General features: G+C 62.2%; 2 protein-coding genes across 2 annotated transcripts; one reads left to right on the top strand and one right to left on the bottom strand.

The window, feature by feature from the left end:
• Window positions 1-4,483: 4,483 nt before the first annotated feature.
• Window positions 4,484-9,816, bottom strand: PGLYRP2 (peptidoglycan recognition protein 2; the record flags this gene model as incomplete). Its single annotated transcript, XM_080361305.1, has 4 exons — window positions 4,484-4,835; window positions 4,906-5,116; window positions 6,504-7,337; window positions 9,768-9,816. The coding sequence occupies 4 exons, from the start codon at window positions 9,814-9,816 to the stop codon at window positions 4,484-4,486; spliced, it is 1,446 nt and encodes a 481-aa protein (XP_080217431.1).
• A 2,162-nt stretch (window positions 9,817-11,978) lies between these two features.
• CYP4F22 (cytochrome P450 family 4 subfamily F member 22) lies at window positions 11,979-23,663 on the top strand (the record flags this gene model as incomplete). The annotated part of the gene is made up of 12 exons (XM_080361306.1): window positions 11,979-12,164; window positions 13,618-13,762; window positions 14,590-14,643; window positions 15,623-15,750; window positions 16,512-16,699; window positions 18,250-18,517; window positions 20,381-20,447; window positions 20,521-20,650; window positions 21,684-21,817; window positions 21,891-21,955; window positions 23,265-23,347; window positions 23,486-23,663. 12 exons carry the CDS (start codon window positions 11,979-11,981, stop codon window positions 23,661-23,663), a joined length of 1,626 nt encoding a protein of 541 aa, XP_080217432.1.
• Window positions 23,664-25,084: the final 1,421 nt, after the last annotated feature.

Here is a 25,084-nt window from a genome sequence, read left to right on the forward strand (position 1 = left end):
GGGTGTCCCCATCCCCAGGGTGCCCCCCCCCATGTCACCCCCACGCCCCCCATCCCCACACGGGCGCGGTGACACGGGGGCGCGGCAGCTGTGGGTTTGGTGACACGGGTGACACCCCGGCGGGTGTCGCGTCCCCACCCGGGCCCCGGGCGCAGGCGGGTGCCGGATGTTTCCGTCACCCCCACGTTTCCCCTGGCGCCACCATCGCGTTTCCTCCCGCCACCTGCACCCCAACCCCCACCCTGGGGACCCCCCCCCACACCCCCCCACCCAGCACAGGGTTGGGGGTGCACCCACGCACCATAGCACCCCAGGGTGGGGGTGAGATGTGGGTGCGCATTGCTTTGGCGCCTAATGATTTGGGGGGGGAGGGGGGGCAGCACCCTATAGCTGAGCTACAGTGGGTGCCCAGGGAGGGGTAGGGGGGGTGCAGCAGCAGTTTTGGGGTGCCCACTCCAACCTGCAGCACCCCACTGCACCCCAGCACCCACAGCGCCCCCTGCAGCACCCCAGACCCCTCAGGGTGCTGCTGCCCCCTCCCCATCCCCTGTGCATCCCCGGGCTGTCCCCTCGTGTCCCCCCGTGTCCCCCGCGTCCCCCCGTGTCCCCCCGTGTCCCCGCATGTCCCCCCGCGTCCCCCCGTGTCCCCGCGTGTCCCGCATGTCCCCCCGCGTCCCCCCGTGTCCCCGCGTGTCCCCCGTGTCCCCCACGTCCCCCCGTGTCCCCCCGTGTCCCCGCGTGTCCCCCCGTGTCCCCCCGTGTCCCTCCGTGACCCCCCGTGTCCCCCGTGTCCCCCCGTGTCCCCGCGCGTCCCCCCGCGTCCCCCCGTGTCCCCTGTGTCCCCACGTGTCCCCCCGTGTCCCCCCGCGTCCCCCCGTGTCCCCTCGCGTCCCCACGTGTCCCCCCGCGTCCCCCCGTGTCCCCGCGTGTCCCCCTCGTGTCCCCCCGCGTCCCCCTGCGTCCCCCCATGTCCCCCGTGCCCCCGTGTCCCCCCGTGTCCCCGCGTGTCCCCCATGTCCCCCGCATCCCCCCGCGTCCCCCAGTGTCCCCCCGTGTCCCCGCGTGTCCCCCGTGTCCCCCCGTGTCCCCGCGGTACCTCGGCTGCTCCGCGCCCGGGACGCGGTCGCCCCGGTTCCTGTGTTGGGTTCCCCATGTGACCGGGCGGGAGTTTCAGTCACACCCTCCCCGCCGCCTCTGCCCCGATGGTGTCAGCGGAGCTCCCGCCCGGGCCAGGACACACTTGGGGACACCCCGAGAAGGGTCACCCCACTCTGGGACACCCCCCGGGGGGCACTGAGTACCCTGGTTGCTGGGTATGTGCATCTGGTTTAAACGCCATCATTAGGTTTCAGAGTGAACGGGTGATGTGAGCTCCCGTCTCAGCCAGATCTATGGCTGGGGACACACCAGGAAGGGTTACCCCACTATGGGACACCCCTCTGGGGGTAATGAGGACGCTGGTGACTGGTTGTGTGCATTTGGTTTAAACGCCATCATTAGGTTTCAGAGTGAACGGGTGATCTGAGCTCCCGCCTCAGCCAGGCCCATGGCTGGGGACACCCCAAGAAGGGTCACTCCACCATAGGACACCCCCCGGGGCGCACTGAGTATTCTGGTTGCCAATTGTATGCATCTGGTTTAAATGCCATCATTAGGTTTCAGAGTGAATGGGTGATCTGCACTCCCACCTGGGCTGGGTCACAGTTGGGGACACCCCGACAAGGGTCACCCCACCATAGGACACCCCCCGGGGGGCACTGAGTACCCTGGTTGCTGGGTATGTGCATTTGGTTTAAACGCCATCATTAGGTTTCAGAGTGAACGGGTGATCTGAGCTCCCGTCTCAGCCAAATCTATGGCTGGGGACACACCAGGAAGGGTCACCCCACCATGGGACACCCCCCTGGGGACACTGAGTACCCTGATTGCTGGGTATGTGCATTTGGTTTAAACGCCATCATTAGGTTTCAGAGTGAACGGGTGATCTGCACTCCCACCTGGGCTGGGTCACAGTTGGGGACACCCTGAGAAGTGTCACCCCACCATAGGACACCCCTCTGGGGGGACTGAGTACCCTGGTGTCCAGTTGTGTGCATTTGGTTTAAATGCCATCATTAGGTTTCAGAGTGAACGGGTGATCTGAGCTCCCGCCTCAGCCAGGCCCATGGCTGGGGACACCCCAAGAAGGGTCACCGCACCATGGACCATACCCCAGGGGGCACTGAGTACCCTGGTTGCTGGGTATGTGCATCTGGTTTAAACGCCATCATTAGGTTTCAGAGTGAACGGGTGATCTGAGCTCCCAGCCGGACCCATGGCTGGGGACACACCAGGAAGGGTCACCCCACCATGGACCATCCCCCAGGGGGCACTGAGTACTCTAGTTGCCAATTATATGCATCTGGTTTAAACGCCATCATTAGGTTTCAGAGTGAACGGGTGATCTGAGCTCCCACCTCAGCCAGACCTATGGCTGGGGACACCTCAAGAAGGGTCACCCACCATGGGACACCCCTCTGGGGACACTGAGTACCCTGGTTGCTGGGTATGTGCATCTGGTTTAAATGCCATCATTAGGTTTCAGAGTGAACAGGTCATCTGAGCTCCCGCCTTAGCCAGACCCACGGTTGGGGACACCCCACGAAGGGTTACCCCACTGTGGGCCACCCCTCTTAGGGGACCGAGTACCCCCGTGGCAAGTTATATTCATCTGGTTTAAGCGCCATCATTAGGTTTCAGAGTGAACAGCTGCTGAAGATGGCAGTTCCTGGGTGCTGTGAGGTGGCCACCTCGGGGTGCTGGGTGGCCACTTTGGGGTGCCACAGCACCCAGCCCTGCAGCAGGTCCAGGGTGCCCGGCTCCTCTCCCATCACCCCGCGGCCACCCCCCCACCCCCCGTGCCTCAGTTTCCCCTCCAGGAACCACCCAAAGCCGACGTCCTGGCACTGGCTTTATTGGGGCGGAATTTTGGGTGGTTTGTGGCGACTGGGTTGGGCTGGTGGCACCCATGGGATCGGGGTCCGTCTGGCACCCATGGGACTGGGGTCCGTCTGGCACCCATGGGACTGGGGTTCATCTGGCACCCATGGGACTGGGTCCATCTGGACCAGGGTCTGTCTGGCACCCATGGGACCAGGGTTCATCTGGTACCCATGGGTCTCGTGTCCACCTGACCCTGGTCCACCTGGCACCCATGGGACCAGTGCCCTTCTGGCACCCATGGGACTGGGTCTATCAGAACCAGGTCTATCTGGCACCCATGGAACTGGTGTCCATCTGACCTGGGTCCTTCTGGCACCCATAGGACTGGTGTCCACCTGGCACCCATGGGACCAGGTGTATCAGAACCAGGTCCATGTGGCACCCATGGGACCAGTGTGTCTCTGGCACCCATGGGACTGGGTCCATCAGAACCAGGTCCATCTGGCACCCACGGGACTCGTGTCCATCTGGACCAGGGTCCACCTGGCACCCATGGGACCAGTGTCCTTCTGGCACCCATGGGACTGGGTCCATCAGGACCTGGGTCCACCTGGCACCCATGGGACCGGGTCCATCAGAACCAGGTCCATCTGGCACCCATGGGACTCGTGTCCATCTGGACCAGGGTCCACCTGGCACCCATGGGACCAGTGACCTTCTGGCACCCATGGGACTAGTGTCCATCTGACCAGGGTCCATCTGGCACCCATGGGACTGGGTCCTTCAGAACCAGGTTCATCTGGCACCCATGGGACTGGGTCCATCAGGACCTGGGTCCACCTGGCACCCATGGGACCAGTGTCCTTCTGGTACCCATGGGACTGGGTCCATCAGAACCAGGTTCATCTGGCACCCATGGGACTGGGTCCATCAGAACCAGGTCCATCTGGCACCCATGGGACTGGGTCCATCAGGACCTGGGTCCATCTGGTACCCATGGGACTGGGTCCATCAGAACCAGGTCCATCTGGCACCCATGGGACTGGTGTCCATCTGGACCAGGGTCCACCTGGCACCCATGGGACCAGTGTCCTTCTGGCACCCATGGGACTGGGTCCATCAGGACCTGGGTCCATCTGGCACCCATGGGACTGGGTCTATCAGGACCTGGGTCCACCTGGCACCCATGGGACAAGGTGTATCAGAACCAGGTCCATGTGGCACCCATGGGACTGGTGTCCACCTGGCACCCATGGGACAAGGTGTATCAGAACCAGGTCCATGTGGCACCCATGGGACCAGTGTCTCTCTGGCACCCATGGGACGGGGTCCATCAGAACCAGGTCCATCTGGCACTCATGGGACCAGTGTCCTTCTGGTACCCATGGGACTGGGTCCATCTGGCACCCATGGGACTGGGTCCATCAGAACCAGGTCCATCCGGCACCCACAGAACCCAGAGTCCCCCAGGTTGCCATCCACCGCTGCCATGTCAACCAGCACCCACATCACCAGCACCCATGGGGCCGATCCTCACTGCAGCAAAGACAAGAAACCCCCATCAACCCCCGCGCCACCTCCAACCCCCGGAGATGCCACCACCGAGCCCGGTTCTCACCACGAAGCCGCGCCAGGTCTCGATCTCCCGGAAGAGCGACTCTCCGGGACAATCGGTGTGACCCATCTGCCGGTGGCCGCGCACGGTGTAGTTACGGCGGAGGCGACCGGTGCGCACGGCACAGGGCAGGAGCTCGTCCCTCACCAGCGCGATGGTGTCGGCGTCCGGCAAGGTGGCCGAGAAGTCGCCGACGTAGCCCACGCCGTAACCGCGGCTGTTGTAACCTTTGGTGTGGGCGCCCACCCAGTGCCACCCGCGCCCTTGGTACACGTAGCCGTCCGAGCCCACCACGAAGCTACCGAAGCACCGGTGGGTCAACCGGGCGCCGGCGGTGCCGGGGACGCGGTGAATGGGACAGGTCTCACCTGTAGCCGATGTCGTCCCAGCCGCGCGTGTCCTGGTGGAAGCGCTGCATGGCGCGCATGGCGCGGGCGCAGGCGGCGAAGCTGCGGCACGGCGCGCCGGGGGAGAAGGTGTGGTGGATGTAGACGGAGCCCAAGGGAAGGGACAAGGGTTTGGGGGTGCCCCGGTAGGGACGGGCGCCCCACATGCAGCGGGGGACGATGGCCGGGCACTCTGTGGGGAACGGGAAGGAGGGGATGGGGTGATGGGGATCAGCTTGGGGACACTGTGGGTGGGGACTGGGGGTGTCCCCATGGGGTCAGCTCAGTGGGGGGATGTGGGGTGTTGGGGACAGTGGGGTGTCCACCAAGGGGACACCAGGGACCCATCTATGGAGGACACGCCAAAGGATGTGGTGGTGGCCGTCCAGGGGACACATTGGTGACATCCAGGGGACAAAGCGGTGGCCAGGGCACCATTATCCAGGGGATACAGTGGTGACACCCAGGGGACATGTGGTGGCCACCCAGGGGCCACCATCCAAAAGACACAGTGGTGACACCCAAGGGACCCAGTGGTGACACCCAAGGGACCCAGTGGTGACCACCCAAGGGACACAGTGGTGACACCCAGGGACACATTGGTGTCCATCCAGGGGCCACCACCCGAGGGACACAGTGGTGACCACCCAAGGGACACAGTGGTGACACCCAAAGGACATAGTGGTGACACCTAGGGACACATTGGTGTCCATCCAGGGGCCACCACCCAAGGGACACAGTGGTGACACCCAAAGGACATAGTGGTGACACCCAGGGACACATTGGTGTCCATCCAGGGGAAACCACCCAAAGGACACCGTGGTTACACCCAAAGGACACCATGGTGACATCCAAGGGACTCAGTGGTGACACCCAAGGGGTCCATCCAGGGGCCACCACCCAAGGGACACAGTGGTGACCATCCAAGGGACACAGTGGTGACCACCCAAAGGACACAGTGGTGACCACCCAAGGGACACAGTGGTGACACCCAGGGACACATTGGTGTCCATCCAGGGGCCACCACCCAAAGGACACCGTGGTTACACCCAAAGGACACCATGGTGACATCCAAGGGACTCAGTGGTGACACCCAAGGTGTCCATCCAGGGGACATGTGGTGTCCATCCAGGGGCCACCACCCAAGGGACACAGTGGTGACCACGCAAAGGACACAGTGGTGACACCCAGGGACACATTGGTGTCCATCCAGGGGCCACCACCCAAAGGACACCGTGGTTACACCCAAAGGACACCATGGTGACATCCAAGGGACTCAGTGGTGACACTCAAGGTGTCCATCCACGGGCCACCACCCAAAGGACACAGTGGTGCCACCCAAGGAACTCAATGGTGACCACCCAAAGGACACCATGATGACACCCAAGGGACACCCTGGTGCCCAAGCCACCAGTGGGTGCCCCCCCAGGGACCACAGTGTCCCCTGACCCCTCCAGGCCCCATGTCCCCAACCATCTCTCAGAGCTCAACTGTCCCCAGCGCCACCTCCACCGAGGTGCCCCTGGGGACACCAGGGTTGGGGACAGATGTGACATCTCCCCCCGGCGCCGCCTCCGTACCCACGTAGCGCTCGGTGAAGTCCCGCGCTGCGCGCCGAGCGATGGCGACCTCCTCCTCGGCACCCACGTCCTCCAGAAGCTCCCGGGTGGCCGGCAGCACCCGCAGCACCCTCAGCATGGCCAGCACCTCCTTCTCCAGCTTCCCCGCCCCCGCCAGCACCCCAAAATCCCGCCGCCGGTAGCTGCTGGGCGGTCTCCCCTCCTTTGTGCCATTACCCGTCCCATAGTAATCGCGGAGAAGCTTGACGACCCAGATAGGACTCCCGGCCATACGGTTGCCCAGTATCACCCCATCCATCGCCCCGTTGGCCACGGCGTCGGTGACGAGCGACGGGGGTCCCATCAGGGTGTAATTTTGGGGGTCGCCCACGTCGTCCCAGCAGCCGCCGGGGCCCAAGGTGGCGCCGCGGCCGCCGCGCGCCAAGAGGAACGACGTCCCCAATGCCTCGGCGATGGTGACGGCGAAGAGCGGATCGATGGTGACGGCGAAGAGCGGATCGACGGTGGCGTCGAGGACGGACCCCCCGCCCGCCCGCCTCGACGCCACCGCGATGCCGGCCAGGAGCGGGCCCAGCGCCACGGTGGAGCCGTCGGGCGCCAGCACCGCGGCGTCGCGGCGGAGGAGCCGCGTGAGGAGCTGCCATTGGTCCGGGTTGAGCGCCGACGGGGCCGTGGGGATGGTGGGGGGGTCTCCCAGCACCGCGCGGCACCCCGGGGTGCTGCAGCCGCCCAGCGCCAGCGCCAGCTCCGCCATGGTGACGGTGGCGTTGGCGTGGGGCGGCTCCAGGACTTCTGCCATGAGGATCACGGAGTCCATGTGGCGTGGGGGGAGACCTGGGGGGGACACGGAGGGGATGGGGGTGGGGGGGTGCAAGGAAATGGGGGGAAATGAGCACAAAATGGGGGGGGAGCAGCTAAAAATGGAGAATGCACCCAAAACTGGGTGAGTGAACCGAAAGGAGGGGAAATGCACCCAAAATTGGGTGAATGCACCCAAACTGGGTGAATGCACCCAAACCAAAGTGATTGCACCCAAAACTGGGTGAATGTACCCCAGAAAAGGGTGAATGCACCCATCACAGGATGAATGCACCCAAAACTGGGTGAATGCACCCAAACTGGGTGAATGCACCCAAACCAAAATGGTTGCACCCAAAACTGGGTGAATGCACCCCAAAAAAGGGTGAATGCACCCAAAACTGGATGAATGCACCCAAAACTAGGTGAATGCCCCCAAAACAGGATGAATGCACCCCAAACTGGGTGAATGCACCCAAAACTGGGTGATTGGAGCAAAATGAGGGGAAATGCACCCAAAACTGGGTGAATGCACCCAAACCAAAATGATTGCACCCAAACCTGGGTGAATGCATCCCAAAAAAGGTGAATGCTCCCAAAACAGGGTGAATGCACCCAAAACTGAATGAATGCACCCAAACCAAAATGGTTGCACCCAAAACTGGGTGAATGCACCCCAAAAAAGGGTGAATGCACCCCAAACTGGATGAATGCACCCAAAAAAGGGTGAATGCACCCCAAACTGGGTGAGTGAACCAAACCGAGGGGAAATGCACCCAAAGAAAGGGCGAATGCACCCAAACCAGGAGGGATGCACCCAAAGCAAAGAGGGGTGGGGGCACCCAAAACAAAGGGGGGGCACCCAAAACAAAGAGGGGGCACCCAAAACAAAGAGGGGGCACCCAAACCAGGGTCAAAGCACCCAGAGCAGAGCAAGCGCACCCAGAAAAGGGCAAATGTACCCCAAAATAGAGCGAATGAACCCAAGCGGGGTGTCGCGGGGTGTTGTAGCATGTTGTAGCGTGTTGTGGTGTGTCATGGGGTGTTGTAGCATGTTGTAGCCTGTTGTGGTGTGTCCTAGCGTGTCGTGGGGTGTTGTAGCATGTTGTAGCGTGTTGTGGTGTGTCATGGTGTGTCGTGGGGTGTCGTGGGGTGTTGTGGGGTGTTGTGGGGTGTTGTAGCGTGTTCCAGCATGTCATGGGGTGTTGTAGCATGTTGTGGCGTGTTCTAGCATGTTGTGTCATGTTGTGGGGTGTCGTGGTGTGTTGTGGGGTGTTGCAGCGTGTTGTGGGGTGCTGTAGCATATTATGGCATGTTCTAGCATGTTGTGTCATGTTGTGGGGTGTCGTGGTGTGTTGTGGTGTGTTGTGGGGTGTTGTAGCATGTTGTGGCGTGTTCTAGCATGTTGTGTCATGTTGTGGGGTGTCGTGGTGTGTTGTGGTGTGTCGTGGGGTGTTGTAGCATGTTGTGGCGTGTTCTAGCACGTTGTGTCATGTTGTGGGGTGTCGTGGTGTGTTGTGGGGTGTTGTAGCATGTTGTGGCATGTTCTAGCATGTCGTGGCATGTTGTGGGGTGTCATGGGGTGTTGCAGCTGCCATGGCATGTTCCGGCACATCCCAACGTGTCGTGGTGTGTTGTGGGGTGTTGTGGGGTGTTGTAGCATGTTGTGGCGTGTTCTAGCATGTTGTGTCATGTTGTGGGGTGTCATGGTGTGTTGTGGTGTGTCGTGGGGTGTTGTAGCATGTTGTGGCGTGTTCTAGCACGTTGTGTCATGTTGTGGGGTGTCGTGGTGTGTCGTGGGGTGTTGTAGCATGTTGTGGCATGTTCTAGCATGTCGTGGCATGTTGTGGAGTGTCGTGGGGTGTTGCAGCTGCCATGGCATGTTCCGGCACGTCCCAACGTGTCGTGGTGTGTTGTGGGGTGTTGTGGGGTGTTGTAGCATATTATGGCATGTTCTAGCATGTTTTGTCATGTTGTGGGGTGTCGTGGGGTGTTGTGGTGTGTCGTGGGGTGTTGTAGCATGTTGTGGCATGTTCTAGCATGTCGTGGCATGTTGTGGGGTGTCGTGGGGTGTTGCAGCTGCCATGGCATGTTCCGGCACGTCCCAACGTGTCGTGGGGTGTTGTAGCATGTCATGGCATGTTGTGGCATGTCCTAGCGTGTCGTGGGGTGTTGTAGCATATCGTGGCATGTTGTGGCGTGTCCTAGTGTGTCGTGGGGTGTTGCAGCATGTTGTGGCATGTTCTGGTGTGTCCTAGTGTGTCGTGGGGTGTTGTAGCATGTTGTGGCATGTCCCAGCATGTCATGGGGTGCTGCAGCTGCTATGGCGTGTTGTGACGTGTCTTAGCGTGTCATGGGGTGTTGCAGCAGCCATAGCGTGTTGTGGCGTGTCCTAGCGTGTCGTGGGGTGTTGCAGCAGCCATGGCGTGTGCTGGCGTGTTGTGGCGTGTGCCGGCGTGTCCCTACCTGTGCCGGGCGTGCAGAGGCTCAGCGCCGCCAGCAGCCAGGGGATCATGGTGCCCGTGTGCCGCTGGACTTTGCCCGTGGGGGCGGGGACAGGGACATGGGAACATGGGGACATAGGGACATGGAGACACAGGGACATGGGGACATGGGGACACGGGGACATGGGGACATGGGGACATGGGGACATGGGGACACAGGGACATGGGGACATGGGGAGGGGCAGCTCCGCAGCACACGTGTGTGTATGTGCACATGTGGGGAGCTGGAAAGGGGCTATGTATGTATGTATGTGTGTATGTGGATATACATACATGTGTGTGCACAAGGCGTGTGTGCTTGTGCAGGGGTGCACATGTGTGTGCATGGGGTGTGTGTGCATACATACATGTGTGTTTGTATACATACATGTGTGCATGTGCTTGTGCATGGGGTGCACACGTGTGTGTGCATGGGGTGTGTAGATACATACGTGTGTGTGTGTGCTTGTGCATGGAGTGCACACATACGTGTGTGTGCATACATATGTGTGTGTGCATACATACGTGTGTGCATGTGCTTGTGCATGGGGTGCACACATACGTGTGTGTGCATACATATGTGTGTGTGCATACATACGTGTGTGCATGTGCTTGTGCATGGGGTGCACACATATATGTGTGTGCATACATACGTGTGTGTGCATACATACATGTGTGTGCATACATACATGTGTGCATGTGCTTCTGCATGGGGTGCACACATATATGTGTGTGCATACATATGTGTGTGTGCATACATACATGTGTGTGTATGTGCTCGTGCATAGGGTGCACACATACGTGTGTGTGCATACATACGCGTGTGTGCATACATACATGTGTGTACATACATACATGTATGCATGTGCTTGTGCATGGGGTGCACACATATATGTGCGTGCATACATATGTGTGCGTGCATACATACATGTGTGTGTATGTGCTCGTGCATAGGGTGCACACATATGTGTGTGTGCATACATATGTGTGTGTGCGTGTGCACGAGGTGCAAATATACGTGTGTGCACGGGGTGTGTGTGCATGCATGTGTGTGCACAAGGCTCGTGTGCTTGTGCAAGGGGATACACGTGTGTGTATGGGGTGTGTGCATACATATGCATGTGTGCTCTTGCACGAGGTGTGTGCATACGTATGTGTGCATACATGTGTTCGTGTGCGTGTGCAGGAGGTGCAAACATATGTGTGTGTGCATGCATACGTGTGTGCACGAGCCACGTGTGCACAAGGCGCGTGTGCTTGTGCATGGGTGCACACATACATGTGTGTGCATACATACATGTATGTGCACATATGTGTGTGTGTGCACAGGACACGAAGCCACCAGGACACACAGTGACAAAGCCACCAGGACATTAAGCCACCAGGACACATGGTGACAAAGCCACCAGGACATGAAGCCACCAGGACACACGTTGGGGACAAAGTCACCAGGACACATGTTAGGACATGAAGCCACCAGGACATGAAGCCACCAGGACACACATCGGTGACAAAGCCACCAGGACACATGTTAGGACATGAAGCCACCAGGACATGAAGCCACCAGGACACATGTTGGGGACAAAGCCACCAGGACACAGTGACAAAGCCACCAGGACACATGTCAGGGGACAAAGCCACCAGGACATGAAGCCACCAGGACACATGTTGGGGACAAAGCCACCAGGACACATGTCAGGGGACAAAGCCACCAGGACATGAAGCCACCAGGACACACAGTGACAAAGCCACCAGGACACATGTTAGGACATGAAGCCACCAGGACATGTATCAAGACATGAAGCCACCAGGACACACATCAGGGGACAAAGCCACCAGGACACATGTTAGGACATGAAGCCACCAGGACACATGTTGGGGACAAAGCCACTAGGACACATGTCAGGGGACAAAGCCACCAGGACATGAAGCCACCAGGACACATGGTGACAAAGCCACCAGGACACACGTTAGGACATGAAGCCACCAGGACACACGGTGACAAAGCCACCAGGACACATGTCAGTGACAAAGCCACCAGGACATACGTTGGTGACAAAGCCACCAGGATATACATCAGTGACAAAGCCACCCGGATGTGACAGCCGGCTGTGGGGACACGTGACTCTATGGCCACCCCCCCCAACCTTTGCCCTGTCCCCAGTGTCCCCAGTGTCCCCAGCGTGCGGGGACCATGGTGGCGACCTGGGCGCTCGGTCCCCTGGGTGCGGTGGCCGTTGCCACCCTGGTCCTGACGCTGCTGCTGCGGTGGCTTTGGGATGTCACCGTCAGTGTCACCCGCTTCTGGGCCACTTGTCACCAGCTGCGCCGCTTCCCCCGGCCACCCTGGCGCAACTGGCTGCTGGGGCACACCGGCATGGTGAGGGGACAAGGGACAGCGTGGTGGCGCTGGGGGGTGACAGGGACAGGGACAGGGTGGTGGCACTGGGGGGTGAAAGGGACAGGGTGGTGGCACTAAGGGGTCAGGGTGGTGGCACTGGGAGGGAGACAGGGACAGGGTGGTGGCACTAGGGGGTGACAGGGACAGGGACACGGTGGTGGCATTGGAGAGACAGTGGGGACAGGGTGGTGGCACTGGGGGGACAGGGTGGTGGCACTGGGGGAGTGACAGGGACAGGGTGGTGGCACTGAGGGGACAAGGAGGACAAGGTGGTGGCACTGGGAGAGAGACAGTGATAGGGTGGTGGCACTGGGGGGGGTGACGGGGACAGGGTGGTGGCACTAAGGGGACAGGGTGGTGGCACTGAGGGGGTGACAGGGACAGGGTGGTGGCACTGAGGGGACAGGGTGGCAGCACTGGGGGGTCAGGGTGGTGGCACTGGGGGGACAGTGAGGACAGGGTGGTGGCACTAAGGGGACAGGGTGGTGGCATTGGGGGGGTGACAGGGACAGGGTGGCGGCACTCAGGGGACAGGGACAGGGTGGTGGCACTCGAGGGGTGACAGTAACAGGGTGGTGGCACTGGGGGGGTGACAGGGATAGGGTGGTGGCACTGGGGGGTGACAGGGACAGGGTGGTGGCACTCTGGGGGTTAACTGGGGCAGGGTGGTAGCACTGGGGGGTCAGGTTGGTGGCACTGGGGGGACAGTGGAGACAGGGTGGTGGCACCTGGAGGGGGTGACAAGGACAGGGTGGTGGCACTGGGGGGGTTAACTGGGGCAAGGTGGTGGCACTGGGGGGACAGTGGGGACAGGGTGGTGGCACTGGGGGGTGACATGGACAGGGACAGGGTGGTGGCACTGGGGGGACAAGGGGGACAGGGTGGTGGCACTGGGAGGGAGACAGGGACAGCGTGGTGGCACTGGGGGGTGACAGGGACAGGGGGGTGGCACTAGGGGGACAGTGGGGACAGGGTGGTGGCACTGGGGGGGTGACAGGGATGGGGTGGTGGCTCTAAGGGGCCAGGGTGGTGGCACTGGATGGGTGACTGGGACAGGGTGGTGGCACTGGGGGGACAGGGTGATGGCACTGGGGGGACAGGGACAGGGTGGTGGCACTAGGGGGGTGACATGGACAGGGTGGTGGCACTGAGGGGGTGACAGAGACAGGGTGGTGGCACTGGGAGGTGACAGGGACAGGGTGGTGACACTAAGGGGACAGGGTGGTGGCACTGGGGGGGAGACAGTGATAGGGTGGTGGCACTGGGGAGGTGACAGTAACAGGGTGGTGGCACTGGGGGGGTGACAGGGACAGGGTGGTGGCACTAAGGGGACAGGGTGGTGGCACTGGATGGGTGACAGTAACAGGGTGGTGGCACTGGGGGGCCACTGCGGTGTCCCCAGGGCCGTCCCTGACCCCGCGGTGTCCCCAAGGTGCAGGCGACAGAGGAGGGCCTGCAGCAGGTGGTCGCGCTGGTGGCGCGGTACCGGGACGGCTGCCTGTGGTGGCTGTCACCCTGGACCCCCATCCTGCGCCTGTTCCACCCCAACACCCTGCGCCCCATCCTCATGGCTTCGGGTAGGACAATGGGGCCACCACCCTGTCCCCAGGGCCACCCAGGGGGTCACCGTGGCCAGCACGGTCACCTGGTCATGTCCCAGTGCCTGTGGTGGCCACCAAGGGTCTCCAGAGTCACCCAGAGGTGTCACTCGTGGCCAATGCAAGTGTCACCCCATAGTGGCCACCAACTTGTCCCTGAGGGTCCCCAGAGTCACCCATAGGTGTCACCCATGGCCAACCCAAATGTCACCCCATAGTGGCCACCAACTTGTCCCTGATGGTCACCAGGACCACCCAGAGGTGTCACCATGGCCAACCCACATGTGACCCCATAGTGGCCACCAACTTGTCCCTAAGGGTCTCCAGAGTCACCCATGGGTGTCACCCATGGCCAACTCAAATGTCACCCCATAGTGATCACCAACTTGTCCCTGAGGGTCTCCAGAGTCACCCATGGGTGTCACCCATGGCCAACCCAAATGTCACCCCATAGTGATCAACAACTTGTCCCTGAGGGTCCCCAGAGTCACCCAGAGGTGTCACCATGGCCAACCCAAATGTCACCCTACAGTGACCACCAACTTGTCCCTAAGGGTCCCCAGAGTCACCCAGAGGTGTCACCATGGCCAACCCAAATGTCACCCTATAATGGCCACCAACTTGTCCCTAAGGGTCCCCAGAGTCACCCAGGGGTGTCACCAGGCCCAGTCAAGTGTCCTGGTTGCACCCAACCACCCCACCCTGAGGTGGTTATGGGTGCAGATGGGTGTCCCCTCCCCGGGCGTCCCCTGGGGTCTCCAATGTCACCTCATTGTCACCGTCACCACCCCTGTCCCCTCCCGCAGCCTTCGTGGCCCCCAAGGACCAGAAGTTCTATGGCTTCCTCAGGCCCTGGCTGGGTGAGTGGGGGCTGGGGGCAGCACCCATGGGTGCCCTGTGGCCGGTGTCACCATGGGGCGGGTGTCACCATGGGATGGGTGTCACGGCGGGTCCAGTGTCACCATGGGGCTGATTTCACCGTGGGGCGGGTGTCACCATGGGACAGGTGTCACCATGTGCTGGGTGTCACCATGGGTCCGGTGTCACCATGGAGCGGGTGTCACCATGGGGCTGGTGACAACATGTGCTGGGTGTCACAGCAGGTCAGATGTCACCATGGGGCGAGTGTCACCATGGGACTGGTGACACCATGGGATGGGTCTCACAGCAGGTCCGATGTCACCATGGGGTGGGTGTCACCATGTGCTGGGTGTCACCATGTGCTGGGTGTCACCATGGGACGGGTGTCACCATGGGGCTGTTGACACCATGGGACGGGTGTCACCATGTGCTGGGTGTCACCACGGGACGGGTGTCACCATGGGGCTGTTGACACCATGGGGCGGATGTCACCATGTGCTGGGTGTCACCATGGGGCGGGTGTCACCATGGGGCTGTTGACACCATGGGGCGGGTGTCACCATGTGCTGGGTGTCACCATGGGGCGGCTGTCACCATGGGGCGGGTGTCACCATGTGCTGGGTGTCACCACGGGACGGGTGTCACCATGGGGCTGTTGACACCATGGGGCGGGTGTCACCATGTGCTGGGTGTCACCATGGGGCGGCTGTCACCATGGGGCGGGTGTCACCATGTGCTGGGTGTCACCACGGGACGGGTGTCACCATGGGGCTGTTGACACCATGGGGCGGGTGTCACCATGTGCTGGGTGTTACCATGGGACGGGTGTCACCATGGGGCTGTTGACACCATGGGACGGGTGTCACCATGGGGTGGCTGTCACCATGGGGCGGGTGTCACCATGTGCTGGGTGTCACCATGGGGCGGGTGTCACCACAGGGCGGGTGTCACCGCGGGGCGGGTGCGGTGTCCCCGCAGGGGACGGGCTGTTGCTGAGCGAGGGCCGCAAGTGGCAGCGTCACCGGCGCCTGTTGTCCCCGGCCTTCCACGGGGACGTCCTGCGGGGACACGTGGGCACGTTCAACCGCTGCACCCGCCGCCTGCACGTGAGACCCGCTGCCTGTACCCTGCCTGCACCCCAACCCTGCCTGCACCCACTGCCTGCACCCCAACCCTACCTGCACCCCAACCCAGCCTGCACCCACTGCCTGCACCCTGCCTGCACCCTGCCTGCACCCCAACTCTGTCTGCACCCCAGCCCAACCTGCACCCCAACCCTGCCTGCACCCCAATCCTGCCTGCACCCCAACCCTGCCTGCACCCACTGCCTGCATCCACTGCCTGCACCCCAATCCTGCCTGCACCCCAACCCTGCCTGCACCCACTGCCTGCATCCACTGCCTGCACATGAACCTCCTGCCTGCATATGAACCCGCTGCCTGTACATGAACCTCCTGCCTGCACCTGAACCCCAACCTGCACCCCAACCCCAACCTGCACCTGAACCCCAACCTGCACCTGAACCCATACTGCACCTGAACCCCAACCTGCACCTGGACCCCAACCTGCACCCACTGCCTGCACCCGAACCCCAACCTGCACCCCAACCCCAACCTGCACCCGAACCCCAACCTGCACCTGAACCCCAACCTGCACATGAACCCCAACCTGCACCCCAACCCCAACCTGCACCTGAACCCCAACCTGCATCCCAACCCCAACCTGCACCTGAACCCCAACCTGCACATGAACCCCAACCTGCACCCCAACCCCAACCTGCACCCGAACCCCAACCTGCACCTGAACCCCAACCTGCACATGAACCCCAACCCGCACCCGCTGCCCCAATCCCTGCCCCTGCCTGCAGGCGCAGTGGCGGGCAGCAGCGCAGGCAGGGACACCGGCAGGGACACCGGCGGGGACACCGGCAGGGACACCGGCGGGGACACCGGCGGGGACACCGGCAGTGGCACAGGAGGTGCTGGGCCAGCTCAGCCTCCTGACCCTGGACACGCTGCAGAGCTGCATCTTCGGCCAGCAGAACCACTGCCCACGGTGAGTGACATCCCGCTGTCCCCACTGTCCCCAGTGACCGTCCCCACTGCCCGCAGTGAGTGACATCCCGCTGTCCCCAGTGACTCCGCTGTCCCCAATGACCACCCTGCTGTCCCCACTGTCCCCAGTGACCATCCCAGCCGCCCCCTCTGTCCCCTGGTGACCATCCCCAGTTGTCCCTGGTGTCCCCAATGACCATCCCTACTGTCCCTGCTGTCCCCAGTGACCGTCCCCAGTTGTCCCTGGTGTCCCCAGTGACTGTCTCCACTATCCCCAGTGACCGTCCCCACTGTCCCCACTGTCTCCAATGACCATCCCCTCTGTCCCCACTGTCCCCGCTGTCCCCAGTGACCGTTCCCACTGTCCCCAATGACCGTCCCCACTGTCCCCACTGTCCCCACTGTCCCCAATGACCATCCCCACTGTCCCCAATGACCACTCTGCTGTCCCCACCGTCCCCAGTGACCACCCCCAGTGACTGTCCCCACTGTCCCCAGTGACCACCTCCACTGTCCCCACTGTCCCAAATGACCATCCCCACTGTCCCCAATGACCACTCTGCTGTCCCCACTGTCCCCAGTGACCGTCCCCTCTGTCCCCACTGTCCCCGCTGTCCCCAGTGACCGTTCCCACTGTCCCCAGTGACCATCCCCACTGTCCCCAATGACCACTCTGCTGTCCCCACTGTCCCCAGTGACCATCCGCACTGTCCCCAATGACCATCCCCTCTGTCCCCAATGACCACTCTGCTGTCCCCACTGTCCCTGGTGACCATCCCCACCATCCCCGCTGTCCCCAGTGACCATCCCCACTGTCCCCAATGACCACTCTGCCGTCCCCACTGTCCCCAGTGACCATCCCCAGTGACTGTCCCCACCGTCCCCAATGACCACTCCATTGTCCCCACTGTCCCCACTGACTGTCCCCACTGTCCCCAATGACCACTCTGCTGTCTCCAATGACCACTCTGCTGTCCCCACTGTCCCCAGTGACCGTCCCCGCTGTCCCCACTGTCCCCGCTGTCCCCAGTGACCGTCCCCACTGTACCCACTGTCCCCAATGACCATCTCCACTGTCCCCGCTGTCCCCAGTGACCGTCTCCACTGTCCCCACTGTCCCCAATGACGATCTCCACTGTCCCTACTGTCCCCAATGACCACTCTGCTGTCCCCACTGTCCCCAGTGACCATCCCCATTGACCATCTCCACTGTCCCCAATGACCACTCCACTGTTCCCACTGTCCCCAGTGACCATCCCTAGTTGTCCCTGGTGTCCCCAGTGACCGTTCCCACTATTCCCAGTGACTGTCCCCACTGTCCCCAATGATCATCCCCACTGTCCCCAATGACCACTCTGCTGTCCCCACCGTCCCCAGTGACCATCCCCATTGACCATCCCCACTGTCCCCAATGACCACTCCACTGTCCCCACTGTCCCCAGTGACCATCCCCACCGTCCCCAGTGACCATCCCCATTGACCGTCCCCACCATCCCCAATGACCACTCCACTGTCCCCACTGTCCCTGGTGACCGTCCCTGCTGTCCCCAGGCAGCACGCTGAGTACATCCAGGCCATCATGGAGCTGAGCACCCTGGTGGTGAGACGCCAGCGGCGCCTGCTCCACCACCCGACGTGGCTCTACCGCCTGTCGGGCGATGGGTGCCGCTTCGCCCGCGCCTGCGCCACCGTCCACGCCTTCACGGCTGCCGTGGTGCAGCGCCGGCGCCAGGACCTGCGGCGCATGGGCCACCAGGCCTGGCCAGAGGGCCACCGGGGACGCGGGATGGACTTCATTGACCTGCTCCTGCTCGCTAAGGTGGGCGTGGGGTGGTGGGTGGCCATGGGGATGGTGGTGGCCATGGGGAGATGGTGGTGGCCAAGGGGAGGGTTGGCCATTGGATGGTGGCCATAGCAGCATGATGGTGACCATGGAGATGGTGGTCACCATGGGGAGATGGTGGTGGCCAAGGGGAGGCTTGGCCATTGGGTGATGGCCATAGCAGCGTGGTGGTGGCCATGGGAATGGTGGTGGCCATGGGGAGATGGTGGTGGCCATGGGAAGGGTTGGCCATGGAGAGGTGGTCATAGCAGCATGGTGGTGGCCATGGGGAGATGATGGTGGCCATGGGAAGAGTTGGCCATGCGGAGGTGGCCGTAGGAGCATGGTGATGGCCATGGGGATGGTGGTGGGCATGGGGAGATGGTGGTGGCCATGGGAAGGGTTGGCCATTGGGTGTTGGCCATAGCAGCGTGGTGGTGGCCATGGGAATGATGGTGGCCATGGGGAGATGGTGGTGGCCATGGGAAGGGTTGGCCATGGAGAGGTGGTCATAGCAGCATGGTGATGGCCATGGGGAGATGATGGTGGCCATGGGGAGATGGTGGTGGCCATGGGAAGGGTTGGCCATGCGGAGGTGGCCATAGGAGCATGGTGATGGCCATGGGTATGGTGGTGGGCATGAGGAGATGGTGGAGACCATGGGAAGGGTTGGCCATGGAGAGGTGGCCATAGGAGCATGGTGATGGCCATGGGTATGGTGGTGGCCATGGGAAGGGTTGGCCATTGGGTGGTGGCCATGGGAATGGTGGTGGCCATGGGGATGGTGGTGGCCATGGGGAGGTGGCGGCCATGGAGAGATGGTGGGGGCCATGGGGAGAGTTGGCCATTGGATGATGGTCATAGCAGCATGGTGGTGGCCATGGGGAGGGTTGGCCATGGGGAGATGGTGGTGGCCAAGGGGATGGTGGCCATGGGGAGATGGTGGTGGCCAAGGGGATGGTGGCCATGGGGAGACGGTGGTGGACAAGGGGAGAGTTGGCCATTGGATGGTGGCCATAGCAGCATGGTGGTGGCCATGGGGATGCTGGTGGCCATGGGGAGGGTTGGCCATAGGTTGGTGACCATAGAAGAACGCTGGTGACCATGGGGATAGTGGTGGCCACAGAGACAGTGGTGGTCAAAGGGATGGTGGCCATGGGGAGGTGGTGATGGCCATGTGGAGATGGTGGTGGCCATGGGGATGGTGGTGGCCAAGGGGATGGTGGTGGCCATGGGGGGGATGGTGGCCATGGGGAGGCGGTGATGGCCATGTGGAGATGGTGGTGGCCATGGGGAGGGTTGGCCATAGGTTGGTGACCATAGAAGAACGCTGGTGACCATGGGGATGGTGGTGGCCACAGAGACAGTGGTGGTCAAGGGGATGGTGGCCATGGGGGGGATGGTGGCCATGGGGAGGCGGTGATGGCCATGTGGAGATGGTGGTGGCCATGGGGATGGTGGTGGCCAAGGGGATGATGTCCAAGAGGATGGTGGCCATGGGGACGGTGGTGGCCATGGGGATGATGGTGGCCATGGGAATGGTGGTGACCATGGGAATGGTGGTGGCCATGGTGATGGTGGTGGCCATGGGGACGGTGGTGGCCATGGGAATGATGGTGACCATGGGGATGGTGGTGGCCATGGGAATGGTGGTGACCATGGGGATGGTGGTGACCATGGGGATGGTGGTGGCCATGGGGATGATGGTGGCCAAGGGAATGGTGACCAAGGGGATGGCGGCCAAGGGGACCGTGGTGGCCAAAGGGATGGTGGCCAAGGGGACGGTGGTGGCCACGCGGAGTCTTGGCCACAGGGTGGTGGCCCTGGCCGTCCCCTTGGTTGCCACGCTGGCCCTTGCAGGACGAGGACGGCAACTCCCTGTCGGATGAGGACATCGCGGCCGAGGCCGACACCTTCATGTTCGAGGGTGAGGACCAGCCCCCTGCTGCCACCGCCGGGAGGGGACACGCGTGTCCCCTCCTCATCCCGTGTCCCCACAGGCCACGACACCACGGCCAGTGGGCTGGCCTGGCTGCTCTACAACCTGGCCCATCACCCCCACTACCAAGAGCGATGTCGCCAGGAGGTCCTGGAGCTTCTGCGGGGCAGGGACACCGAGGACATCGAGTGGTGAGAGGTCCCCGGTGGTGGCCATGGGAAGGGTTGGCCATTGGGTGGTGGCCATAGCATGGTGGTGGCCATGGGGATGGTGGTGGCCATGGGGATGGTGATGGCCATGGGGAGATGGTGGTGGCCATGGGAAGGGTTGGCCATTGGGTGGTGGCCATAGCAGCATGGTGGTGGCCATGGGGATGGTGGTGGCCATGGGGAGATGGTGGTGGCCATGGGAAGGGTTGGCCATGGGGAGATGTTGGTGGCCATGGGGAAGGTTGGCCATTGGGTGGTGGCCATGGGGAGATGGTGGTGGCCATGGGAAGGGTTGGCCATTGGGTGGTGGCCATAGAAGCATGGTGGTGGCCATGGGGATGGTGGTGGCCATGGGGAGATTGTGGTGGCCAAGGGGAGAGTTGGCCATGGGGAGATGTTGGTGGCCATGGGGAAGGTTGGCCATGGGAGGTGGTGGCCATGGGGAAATAGTGGTGGCCATAGCAGCATGGTGGTGGCCATGGGGATGGTGATGGCCATGGGGAGATGGTGGTGGCCAAGGGGAGGGTTGGCCATTGGGTGGTGGCCATAGCAGCATGGTGGTGGCCATGGGGATGGTGGTGGCCATGGGGAGATGGTGGTGGCCATGGGAAGGGTTGGCCATGGGAGGTGGTGGCCATGGGGAGATGGTGGTGGCCATAGCAGCATGGTGGTGGCCATGGGGAGATGGTGGTGGCCATGGGAAGGGTTTGCCATGGGGAGATGTTGGTGGCCATGGGGAAGGTTGGCCATTGGGTGGTGGCCATGGGGAGATGGTGGTGGCCATGGGAAGGGTTGGCCATTGGGTGGTGGCCATAGCAGCATGGTGGTGGCCATGGGGAGATGGCAGTGGCCATGGGAAGGGTTGGCCATTGGGTGGTGGCCATAGCAGCATGGTGGTGGCCATGGGGATGGTGGTGGCCATGGGGAGATGGCGGTGGCCAAGGGGAGGGTTGGCCAATGTCACCGCCTACCCACCTGCCTCGGGGACGCCGGTGACAATGTCCCTTGTCCCCAGGGAGGACTTGTCCCGCCTGCCCTTCACCACCATGTGCATCAAGGAGAGTCTGCGCCTGCACCCGCCCGTCACCGCCGTGTCACGTCGCTGTTCCCGGGACGTCGCGCTGCGCGACGGGCGCGTTGTCCCCAAGGGTACGGCTGATGGCCCCGGTGTCACCGGCACTGCTGTCCCCTGTCCCTAAGGGGGATGTGTCTGCCTGTCCAGGGGTCACCTGCCTGATGAGCATCTACGGGACCCACCACAACCCGGACATCTGGCCCGAGCCCGAGGTACAGCCGCGCGGCATGGGTGGCATCGGGGTGGGACAGCGGGGTGTCCCTGTCACCGTGGGAAGGGATAGCGGGGTGTCCTTGTCACCGTGGGACAGCGAGGTGTCCCTGTCACCATGGGAAGGGATAGCGGGGTGTCCTTGTCACTGTGGGACAGCGGGGTGTCCCTGTCACCATGGGAAGGGACAGCGAGGTGTCCTTGTCACTGTGGGACAGCGGGGTGTCCCTGTCACCATGGGAAGGGACAGCGGGGTGTCCCTGTCACTATGGGACAGCAGGGTGTCCCTGTCACCATGGGAAGGGATAGCAGGGTGTCACTGTCACCGTGGGAAGGGATAGTGGGGTGTCCCTGTCACTATGGGCAGGCATAGTGGGGTGTCCCTGTCACCACGGGACAGCAGGGTGTCCCTGTCACCATGGGCAGGGATAGCGGGGTGTCCTTGTCACCATGGGAAGGGACAGCAGGGTGTCCCCGTCACCACAGGACAGCGGGATGTCCCTGTCACCATGGGAGGGGATAGCGGGGTGTCCCTATCACCATAGGAAGAGATAGCGGGGTGTCCCTGTCACCATGGGAAGGGATAGCGGGGTGTCCTTGTCACCGTGGGACAGCGGGGTGTCCCTGTCACCATGGGAAGGGATAGAGGGGTGTCCCTGTCACCGCAGGACAATGGGTGTCCCCATTACCATGGGCAGGGATAGCGGGGTGTCCTTGTCACCGTGGGAAGGGATAGCGGGGTGTCCTTGTCACTGTGGGACAGCGGGGTGTCCCTGTCACCATGGGAAGGGATAGCAGGGTGTCCTTGTCACTGTGGGACAGTGGGGGTGTCCCTGTCACCATGGGAAGGGACAGCGGGGTGTCCCTGTCACTGCGGGACAGCGGGGTGTCCCTGTCACCATGGGAAGGGAGAGCGGGGTGTCCTTGTCACCGTGGGAAGGGAGAGCGGGATGTCCTTGTCACTGCAGGACAATGGGTGTCCCCATTACCATGGGCAGGGATAGCGGGGTGTCCTTGTCACCATGGGAAGGGACAGCAGGGTGTCCCCGTCACCACAGGACAGCGGGATGTCCCTGTCACCATGGGAAGGGAGAGCAGGGTGTCCTTGTCACCGTGGGACAATGGGGTGTCCCTGTCACCATGGGCAGGGACAGCGGGATGTCCCCATCACCCCAGGACAGCGGGATGTCACCGTCACCATGGGCAGGGACAGCGGGATGTCCCCATCACCACAGGATAATGGGGTGTCCCCGTCACCGCGGGCCGGCCCAGCCACGTCCCCACGTTGTACCAACGTCCTTGTCACTCCAGGTGTTCAACCCGCTGCGGTTCAGCCCGGAGAACAGCCAGGGACGGTCCCCATTGGCCTTCGTCCCCTTCTCCGCCGGTCCCAGGTGAGCGTGGCGGGGACACCCGTGTCCCCACGTGTCACCCCCCCCAGCCCCCTCGGGTTCTGAGCGGGCGGTTGTCCCCAATCCGTGACCTTTGGGGACAACACCGTCCCCATGGAGGTGACATGGCGGCGGTGGCAGGGACTGCATCGGGCAGAGCTTCGCCATGGCCGAGATGAAGGTGGTGGCGGCACTGACGGTGGCGCGGTTCCGGATCCGGCCCGATCCGGCGCGGCCGGCGCGGCGCAAGCCCGAGCTGATCCTGCGCGCCCAGGACGGGCTGTGGCTGCGCGTGGAGCCGCTGCCCGCGGGGGCCTGAGGGACACGGGGACACTCGTGGGGACACTCGTGGGGACACATGTGGGGACACACATGGGGACACATGTGGGGAGACCTTGCCCGGGGCAGCGGGGAATAAAGGGTGACATGTCACCACTCGTGGATGTGTCCCCTGGGCTGTGTGTCTCCATCCATGGACATGTCACCCCGTGCCATGTGTCACCATCCATGGATGTGTCCCCTGGGCCACATGTCACCACCCATGGTTGTGTCCCCTGGTCCATCCATGGATGTGTCCCCCCATGCCACATGTCATCACCCATGGACGTGTCCCCTGGGCCACATGTCACCATCCATGGACATGTCACCCCATGCCATGTGTCACCATCCACGGATGTGTCCCCCCATGCCACGTGTCACCATCCATGGACATGTCACCCCATGCCACATGTCACCATCCATGGATGTGTCCCCTGGGCCGTGTGTCTCCATGCATGGACATGTCACCCCATACCATGTGTCACCATCCACGGATGTGTCCACTGGGCCACATGTCATCACCCATGATTGTGTCCCCTGGTCCATCCATGGACATGTCACCCCATGCCATGTGTCACCATCCACGGATGTGTCCCCCCATGCCACATGTCACCACCCATGGATGTGTCCCCTGGGCCACATGTCACCATCCATGGACGTGTCCCTCCATGCCACATGTCACCATCCACAGACATGCCCCCCCATGCCACATGTCACCCCCCATGGACGTGTCCCCTGGGCCACATGTCACCACCCATGGATGTGTCCCCTGGGCCGTGTGTCACCATCCATGGACATGTTCCTCCATGCCACATGTCACCACCCATGGACATGTGTCCTGGGCCACATGTCACCACCCATGGACGTGTCCCCTGGGCCACATGTCACCCACCATCCATGGATGTGTCCCCTGGGCCGCATGTCACCACCCATGGATGTGTCCCCTGGGCTGTGTGTCTCCATCCATGGACATGTCACCCCATGCCATGTGTCACCATCCATGGTTGTGTCCCCTGGGCCATGTGTCTCCATCCATGGACATGTCACCCCATGCCATGTGTCACCACGCATGGATGTGTCCCCTGGGCTGTGTGTCTCCATCCATGGACATATCACTCCGTGCCATGTGTCACCATCCATGGTTGTGTCCCCTGGTCCATCCATGGACATGTCACCCCCTGCCATGTGTCACCATCCATGGACATGTCACCCCATGCCATGTGTCTCCATCCATGGACATGTCACCCCATGCCATGTGTCACCATCCATGGATGTGTCCCCTGGTCCATCCATGGACATGTCACCCCATGCCATGTGTCACCATCCATGGACATGTCCCTCCATGCCACATGTCACCACCCATGGATGTGTCCCCTGGGCCACATGTCACCACCCATGGACGTGTCCCCTGGGCCACATGTC

This window comes from Nesoenas mayeri (genome assembly GCF_963082525.1).
Source record: "Nesoenas mayeri genome assembly, chromosome: 31".
Taxonomy (NCBI): domain Eukaryota; kingdom Metazoa; phylum Chordata; class Aves; order Columbiformes; family Columbidae; genus Nesoenas; species Nesoenas mayeri.